Raw genomic sequence first — 9,001 nt, 5'->3', positions numbered from 1 at the left:
GCTACCTCCCTCCCTCAGTCCCACCTGCTATGCTGTGACCTTCACCCGGTAGTCCTAGTGACCTAGCCAGCTCCTGCTGCTCCAACAGGCCACCAACTGGGTCAGTGGCAGGTGCTCCCACTCATTCCACCCCTGCTGCCTCCTGTACAGACATAGTAATGACAGTGCCTGGGGACAGGGCAAGTGCTGGGAAGGCCAGGAAGCTCACATAGACTATGCAGGGGAAAAGGTGGGAGACTAGGCATCTTAGGAGCAAGGGAGCCCCAGCTGAGGTCTCCCACCACGTGGCTGCATCAGGTAGGGAGCCAGTCTGCTGGCTCCAACAGAGTGGAGAAGGCCCTATGGGGAAAGGGTCTTATGTGAGCTCTAGTTAGAACAGAAACCAGACACGTGTGGTACAAGTAGTTATCTTTATTTCTCAGGGACACACAAGACCTGAACCTTGCAGCCTCTCCCACTTGGGGGCCACAATTCTCAAGACAGGGGCCAAGATCAGAAGCAGCCCAGGACCTGGAGCTTCGGGGAGGTTGGGAGATGCCCAGAGTACAGGGTGCTAGCCAACAGTCCAGCTTTCCACCTGGCCTTTGAGCAGTCAGTCAGCTGCTAGGCTGGGCCTCACTTTTCTTTATGGTATGGTCCCAGTGCTTAAGCAAAACAAAACAAAACTTAAAACCAGAGGCCACCTGGCCTCTCCTCAGGTGCCTACTGCTGGGTGCTGAGAAGTCAGTGACTGAAATTCAGGAAGACAAGCTCTGCTTGGCTTTCTGGTGACAGTGGGCAAGGCTGTATTCCTAGCCATACTGGCAATGGTGGCCAGCAGGGACTCTACCTGCTCACAGAACTGCCTTCCCCGTCTGACAACCCCTCTGCTGCAGTTTCCGGATGAGTTCCAACAGGTTCATCTGCAGTGTCAGCTCCTGGGGAACAAATTGGACCCATGGGGATCAGGCTGCCACCTGGTGTCCTTTTATAAGTGGTTAAAAAAAATTCCAGTAGGTTCTAGAGGTGCCCAGCAAAGTCAGGCTTCACTTCTCAGTGGAGGCTGGCCATGGCCTCTTTCCTCAACAGGACTGAGTCTCAGAATGGCACACTCAAGTGTGGTGTGCAGGAAGGGAGCAGATGAAGGCCTTGTGGAACCAGCAGGACTAGGGAAGGTGGCTGGTGGGACTGGCCTCTATCCTCCCTGGAGCCATCCTTCCATCTCACACTTATCTACCACTGACTCTGAGCCTCATTCATCAGTGATCAGTGGTAAAAACAGACAGACTGCCAGGTTGCTAGGCATGATGGTGACACATGCCTGTAATTCCAGCAATAGGGAGGCTGAGGTAGGAAGATAGAAAGCCTGGGCTACAAATCAAGACCATACCTTTAGGAAACAATCTGCAACAAACCAGCAACTCCAAACTATAGACAGGCTGTAAGCAGAACAGGCCTGAGCACTGACCTGAGGGTTGGTGGTCACATAGAAGCCAGCTACTCCTGCCTTCTCCAATGTGCTCTGCTGATCAGCTACTTTCCGGTCCAGCTCCAGGACAATCTTCCGGTCCATGGCCTGCTGCTCCTCTCGGATCCGATGCTCCACTGCCTGCAGCAGGCAAGAAGTAAGGATGGCTGCAAGCTCAGCTTCCTGCCTGCCTCAAACTCCTGGTTACCTTGCCTATCAATAGCAATGGCTCCAGGACCACTCCCAGGCCTCTTCCTTTTCTGCCTGCGTAAGGCCTCAAGAGGTTTTACAACAACCCAATTTGGGGGCTACCTTGGGGCCTGCCACACATCTCTAGCCATTCTCACTCCCACTCCCGTGGTTTGTTGATTGTATGTGGGTCTCCAGCTGACTGAGCAACTTGGAAGGAAACTGGGCCCCTTCTTGGCTAGCACTACCATTCCACCTTTGCACTCTTATGTGCTTGAAGCCACCAGGGCACAGTGACTCCCTCCTCCTCACCCATTCAGCACCTGCTGTGTAGACCTCAGCTCACAATGAGCCACTGGGGCTCATGGAGGGCCTATCATTTCACAGAGAAGTGACACCCCAGCCCTAGAGCAAGGTTGAGGCTGGGAACAGCCAGCGGCTTCAGAGCTACCCCAAGTCCTTTTCACAGTCAGGAGGTACCCACAGGAAAGAGCCAGACCCAGCCATCATGCCCTAGCCCTCCTACCTCCAGTTCTCGCTGCTGAGCTGCCTGGAGCACAGGCAGGTTGTGCGGCCGGCAGGACTGCTGGGCTTCCAGATGTTTCTGTCGCATTGCCTGCCTGAGCACTGGGAAAGGACGGGAGCCATTATCAATAGCAGGCATTGGGGCAAATGGAGCAGCCTCAAAGCAAGATGAAGAGGAGACTCAGGATATTACTGCCCCCCCCCCCGAGGTAAATGTGAAGACCCACTTAAAGATTCTACTCTGGCCGGGCGCTGGTGGCTCACGCCTGTAATCCTAGCTACTCAGGAGGCTGAGATCTGAGGATCGCAGTTCAATGCCAGCCCGGGGAGGAGAGACCGCGAGACTCCTATCTCCAATAAACCACCAGAAAACCGGAAGTGGCGCTGTAGCTCAAGTGGTAGAGCGCTTGCCTTGAGCTGAAGAGCTGAGGGACAGCGCCCAGGCCCAGAGTTCAAGCCCCATGACCGACAAAAAAAAAAAAAAAATTCTACTCTGCCTAAGCCCTGTACTGGGAAGGTGGGGGTGGGGGGAGCTTTGGGTATCCCAGTTCTGCCCTTAATCAGGGCAGGGTGTCCAGCATCTTCCTGCATCTCCATCTCTAGGACTCCAGAGGTAGAGGGTACTAAGGAAAGAGAATCAAGGAAGGCTAGCATGGGAGTGAGTCCAGAGCTGCAGCCCAGGCTCAGAAGATCACAGGCAGGTAGGGGTGGTAGCTGGTGATTGAGTCCTTGGGGCTTCTGGGCTTAGTCCCAGGAACACCAGAATCTGTGGCACACCCACTGGTGTTCAAGAGGCAGAGGCCTAGAAAAGGAGGGGATGAGGACAAGTCACTGATGGCTTGGCAGCAGTGTGGCTGTGTCACTCCATCCTTAGAGGCAGAGCTGCCCCCTCCCTTTTGACCATGTCCAGTCCCCACACAGCAGGCAGGGGAAGGAGATGGTGAGAGGCCTCAGGGTTAAGCCTAATTGAACCTATGAGCCATCGTAGATTCTATGCTAGGGAGTCTATGTTGCTCCAGAAAGGGTACAGATCACCACAGACCTGTGCAAATTGTCCACTCTGAGAGTAAGCATAGGCTAGAAAGAAACTATCATGTAGTCAGTAAATGCCTACACCTTACTGGTTTAGGTATCAACTACATGTTCCTCAAAAGTTTTAAGAAAACTCAAAACTTAACACTGTACTTCTGGGAAGAGACTCACATAAGGGCTATACATACCTCCATGATGGCATTTATCACATCTAATACATATGAAATCTAGAGCCAAGAAGACATCATCATGAACACTGGGGTAAGAAGTAGACTCTCTAGTTAAGTGTCTAAAGTGCACAGGAAGTAGAGCAAGAGTTGAGGTAGAGAGATGTCATCAGCACTCCATTGATCAAACACTGCCACAAATCCAGATCAACTCTCAAACTCACTAAGGAGAGAGCAACACTAAGTGCCTGCTCAGAAGGGGCATAGCCTTAATGCCCAAAGCAAGCAAAGGTGGCCAGTTACAATTACTGCCTGCTAACTCTGCTGAAGGACAGATAGAATACCAGCACAGGCCTACACTGCCAGCCTACCAAAGCTTGACTTGACCTGAGCCTTTTACTTTGCCCTTTTTGTTTTTGGAGGAGGGTGTGTGTGTGTGTGTGGTGTTGGGCTTGGACTCAGCCTTGTGCTTGCTAGGCAGGTGCTCTATGCTGGATCCATACCGACAGCCCTTTTTAACTATAGTAATTTCCTGGGGCAAGCTTTGGACCATCATCGTCCTACCTATTCCTCCTGGGTACCTGGGATCACACCTCGCTCCTGGCCCAATAACTTCCAAAGGACCAACAGCAAGGGGTCCAAACAGTTACTTCAAAACTTCCCTGCTCAAAGGACTGCGTGGAGAAATAGCCAATTTGGAACTGAGACAGAGAAAGAAGGAAAATGAATCCAAACACATTTCTGCACCAGAAAACAAGACTGCTGGAAGAACACTGGGATGTACCAGCAGCCAGCCTGAAGTTCCCCACTGGCTCAATAGAGCAGTTTGAGCACTAGGAAGAATGAGCCAAGTCAGGTATGGTGGTATATGCATGCATCCTTAGGACTCTGCAGGTTGGGGAATTGTGAGTTTGAGGTCAGACTAGGGTATTCAGATTAAAGAAAAATAAGGCATGTACTTTAGATTTGTGAACAACATGCATCTTACACCTCGATCAAAATGTTTTTACAAAACACAACTGCCGCCGGGTGCCGGTGGCTCACGCCTGTAATCCTAGCTACTCAGGAGGCTGAGATCTGAGGATCACGGTTCAAAGCCAGCCCGGGCAGGATAGCGCCCAAGCCCAGAGTTCAAGCCCCACGACAAAACACAACTGCCCAGGTGGGTGCTGGTGGCTCACACCTCTAAGCCTAGTTACTCTGCAGGCTGAGATTTGAGAATCACAGTTGGGAGCCAGTGAGGGCAGACCAATCCCTGAGACTCTTATCTCTAATCAGCAAAATGCTTGAAGAGGAGGTGTGGCTCAGGTGGTAGAGCAGCAGCAGTAAGCAAAAAGCTAAGCAGGAGCATGAGGTTCTGAGATCTACCCTCAGCACTGGCAAAACAAACCACAATTTCCTAAATATCTAGGGAGGAAGTAATATCAATTCCTCCAGAAAAACTATATACCCATACAAGCCAAAAATATTACAATAAAATGATAAACCAATGTCATAATGAACAGAGGCAAAGATTCTTATGATTTTCATAAATCATATCATATATATAAATGAAAATACACTGTTACTAAGCAGGATTTATCCCCACCACACGGTTCATTTCAGGAATTCAGAAATCAATGCAATTCATTCTAGTAACAAACCACCTGGTTTATCTCAACAGATGCACAAAAAGGATTCAAGAAAATCCATTTCTGATTGAAAACACCAAGTTCAAGTTGGACATCACCTGCCCTCATAAGGAAGGGACCTTGCAACTTTAGGAGAAATTTTGTCCCATTCACTAGGCATCTAATCAAGCCTCCACCTGCCATCCAATTTACAGGAAACAGTGGTGTGGAGAAACATGTTAAATGACAGCCTAGTGTGCTGACAGATCTTAAACTACGACAAACTCACAGGTAGAATACACGGGATTCTCCAGAAAGCCAGTGCATGCAACTAGGTATCATGATGCATAACTATAATCTCGCTACATGAGAGACAGAGATCAAGGATCAAAGTCTTCAGCTGAAAGGTTAGTTTGAGGCAGTGACCACCATGTGTTGCTTGTTTCTGTCTAGCAAAGCAACACGTGGTGGTAATCAAAACACCTGGTTGATTGTGTGCCTATATAACACCTGCAAATCCTTAGCTCGGGGCTCTCCTCCTAGGCTCCGCTGTGTCGGAGTGTAGGACAAGGCCCGAGCCCGTTTAAATAAAACAGCTGTAGAGTCTGACTCTCGGTGGTCTTCTTGCGGGGGGGGGGGGTGGTCCTGTGACCTTGACATAACACAGCCTGGGCAAGAACACAAGACCCTATGGCAAAACAAAGAAAAAAGGGACTGGGGTGTGACTCAAGTGGTAGAGCACCTACTCTGCAAACTGAATTCAAACCACAATACTGGGAGTGGGGAGGGGAAGGTCAATGCCACTCTTAGAGAATTCTAGAAGCAGAGAACAATGATCAATTGAGCAGAGAACAATGATCAAATGCAGTGCTTGAACTTGGCTGGATTCTTAATTATAAAATAACAATTTCAAACATCTTAGGCAATGTGACTATGAAAGTCAGGAATGCTTCTCCATGGTTACATAGTGGAGCATTTTTATTCTAGAGCACTTGCACTTAACCTAAACCAAGGTTGATGCACAAGGGTTGTCTGGAGCATGTTTGACTGTCACCACTAGGGAATGTGCCACTGTCACCCTGTGATGCACAAGACAATGTTTCACCATAAACACTATCCAGGTCAAAATGCCAACTGTGCTGGGATGAAAATCCTGGTTTTGAGAAATGCTGAAGGCAAATGATTAATTGCTGAATCTAGGTGGAGCGCACAAGAGTATTCACTATACTGTTGAACTTTCTAAGCTCATGCACTAAGGGTTTGGAGGAAATAAAATAAGCAGAAAGGGGAAATCTTGATGGTGCACAGGTAGTTGCCTAGTACAACTTGAAGGGGCTTCCAAGCCCAGAGGAGCCATGGGAGGGGCTAAGTCTGTGTCTCAAGTAGGAAGCTGGCAGAGTTGCTAAGGGTGTTGGAAGGAAGTGTTGGGAAATTACAAGCGCAGTAGGTGTGGTGCCCACGACTAACATAACGTAACGGGTGCTGCAGAGCTGTCAATAGTCGTTCAACCAACGAGAAGGACCTGTGGTCCACAGCTACCAAAGGGGTCTGTGGCGGACAAGAACAAAAAACCGAGCAGGAAGTTTTCTGGATGAAAAAGCAAGGGGGCCCACGGGTCACTGAAATCACTACAGAAGGCTCGGCACCCTTGATCTGGTCCACCTGCGGCGCCTCTGGCCAGGGATACCCAGCAGCATAGAGACGGAGCGTTCCCTGGGGCGGGTTGACACCGACCGACCCACCGAGCGCGGAGGCGCGTGTGTCGCCCCGCCGCCCCCCTCCCCTGCGCACCTCGGTGCTCGTTCTGCAGTCGCAGGCGCTGGTTGTACAGGCTCTTCTCCGTGAGGTGCTGGATTTCCAGCAGCCCCTGCACGATCTCGAACACGGTCCCGTCAAGGAGCGCCAGGGCCAGGTCGCTGAGCGTGGTGTAGGACAGGCGCTGCTGAAATGAACTGCGGGCGGAGAGAGGGGCGCGGTGAGCGAGGGCCGGGAGCCGTTCCCCGGTGCTCTCCCCGGCCCGCGACCGCGCACCTGGGCAGTTCCTTGACCAGGCTCTGCAGTGCCGACAGCAGCTGGTAGTGCCGCTCCTGCTGCCGGGTTCCGTCCGTGGACTCCTCTAAGGCGCTGGCGTAGCGCTCCATGGCGCCGGCGTCGGGCCGGCCGCTCCCGACGGAGGCGCGGGCCCAGCCCCCTCACGTCAGGGTTGGACGCGGCGCGGCGCTCAGCGTCACTCCCCCTTTACGTCACTCCCGAGCGCGCTGCGCTCGTGGCGCCCCGCCTCCTGCGTCCTTCGAGGGGCTTGTGCCCCCACCCCGGAGGTTCCCTGGAGAGTATCGTAGCCACGCCCCCTGATCCTGCAGTCCGGCCCTCGAGACTGGCCCGAGACGAGAATAACATCGTTTAGATATCGTGATATTTTGAGGATTCGTCCCTTCCGTTATAGAGTCTGCGCGGACCACGCCCCGCCCCCCGTGCGCCTGGACACCTTGTGTGCGCTGGTCGCGGTTCCCAGGGTCCCAGGAGCAGCCGGCAGCCGCGGGCGCCGCGCGCGCCATCTGGGACCTGGACACGTGGCGGCTCTGGGGTTGTGTTTGCAGCTGCATTTTCCCCAGATCCCTGGTGATTTTACGCTGTGACAGTCCCAGTGGAGCTGCGCAAACACAGTTCTGGCCAGGCGCCAGTGGCTCACGCCTGCCATCCTAGCTACCCTAGAGGCTGAGGTCGGAGGATCCTGGTTCGAAGCCAGCCCTGGCAGGAAAGTGTGAGACTACGTCTCCAAAGTAGCAAAAAGCCTGGCAGAAAAGGGTGGCTGAAGTGGTAGAGCAGCAGCTTAGCCAACAATGAGAGCAGGCTTGAGGCTCTGAGTTCAAATCCCAGTGTAACCAAAAGAAACCACAGTGAAGCCAGGTCTGCTCCAAGTGAAACAAGAGCAAGTAAGAATGACCATTGAAAGAGAAGGATCCCACACATCCATCCCAGGGGTCCATGCAGAGGCAAGCAGGTACAGGAGAAAGATTATTATAGGGTTTATTACAGGAGCCATATTTCCCCCAAGAGGGAGCACATGACCTCTGTCCCCATCCAGGTAGCAGGAGGGTCTGAGGGGAAAGGAAGTGAGGTAAATGGGAGTTCAGGTGGGTCTGGGCAGAGAGAGAGAGAGAGGGGCCAGTTATATGGCTGGAACTCCAGGAATGGGAGGGGGCCCAGGTGTGGGTGGAGCTGAGGACCAAAGGTGGGCATAATACTAACAGCCTTGTCCCCGGAAATGTGGATTTGGGTTATCCTGGATCCCTCCTTCCCTTGTGGAAGAGATGACACGAACTTTTACACAGAACAAAAGTAAGCTATAAATCAATGCCCCAATGGCCATCAAAACTGCTCACCCACACTTGCCTTCCTAACCCAGGCACTTTTATCAAGGGCCTTTATCAGGCTTCTGGAGCTAAGACATCTTTAATAGAGAAGGAAGTCAAAAGACTTGAAGACTACACTCTTAAGACTCAGCCCTGCAGTGTAAGCCTGCCTTATCTCTATTCTGCCTTATCTATCAGCAAGGCTTGGTCCAAAGTCTCCTACGAGTGAGCAGACTCCATGAGGTTGAAAGCTGTTAACCAATAGAGGGATTGTAAAGAGAGACAGAGAGCCTTGTTAAAGGATGGATATTATTCAGAGGGAGTTGGGCTACCAAGGAGGATGAAGTAGGCTAAATATGGGTTGAAACAATTTTTTTTCCCTGTGGAGTTTGAACTCAGAACCTGGGTGCTGTCCCTGAGCTTTTGCTCAAGGCTACTGCCCTACCACTGGGAGCCACAGGGCCACTTCTGCTTATTGAATGGTAAATTGGAGATAAGAGTCACCAGGACGGGCTGGGAAGTTGGCTCAGTGGTAGAGCACTTGCCTTGTATGCATGAGGCCCTGGGTTCGATTCCTCAGCAACACATAAGCAAAAAGAAAAAAGCCGGAAGTGGTGCTGTGGCTCAAGTGGTAGAGCGCTAGCCTTGAGCTGAAGAGCTGAGGGACAGCGCCCAGGC

At 51.8% G+C, this 9,001-nt stretch overlaps 1 protein-coding gene across 1 annotated transcript; it reads right to left on the bottom strand.

Moving 5' to 3' along the window:
* Nucleotides 1-391: 391 nt before the first annotated feature.
* Dgcr6l (DiGeorge syndrome critical region gene 6-like) lies at nt 392-7,176 on the bottom strand. The gene is made up of 5 exons (XM_013031593.1): nt 7,002-7,176; nt 6,762-6,922; nt 2,163-2,263; nt 1,448-1,588; nt 392-917 (listed from the first exon to the last, which is right to left on the bottom strand). Exons 1-5 carry the CDS (start codon nt 7,109-7,111, stop codon nt 834-836), a joined length of 597 nt encoding a protein of 198 aa, XP_012887047.1. The 5' UTR covers nt 7,112-7,176; the 3' UTR covers nt 392-833.
* Nucleotides 7,177-9,001: the final 1,825 nt, after the last annotated feature.

This window comes from Dipodomys ordii, unplaced genomic scaffold (genome assembly GCF_000151885.1).
Source record: "Dipodomys ordii isolate 6190 unplaced genomic scaffold, Dord_2.0 Scaffold141, whole genome shotgun sequence".
Classification (NCBI taxonomy): Eukaryota; Metazoa; Chordata; class Mammalia; order Rodentia; family Heteromyidae; genus Dipodomys; species Dipodomys ordii.
The sequence above is the reverse complement of the archived record's forward strand: the minus strand, read 5'-3'. Positions and strand labels throughout refer to the sequence as shown.

What these genes read in the sequence shown, in the direction of transcription:
- Dgcr6l (XM_013031593.1), bottom strand. Translation starts at nt 7,111, where the DNA reads ATGGAGCGCTACGCCAGCGCCTTAGAGGAGTCCACGGACGGAACCCGG. An exon ending in CTGGTCAAGGAACTGCCCAG is followed by an intron (nt 6,923 to 7,001) that starts GTGCGCGGTCGC and finishes CTCCGCCCGCAG; the next exon opens with TTCATTTCAGCAGCGCCTGT. An exon ending in ACTGCAGAACGAGCACCGAG is followed by an intron (nt 2,264 to 6,761) that starts GTGCGCAGGGGA and finishes GTCCTTTCCCAG; the next exon opens with TGCTCAGGCAGGCAATGCGA.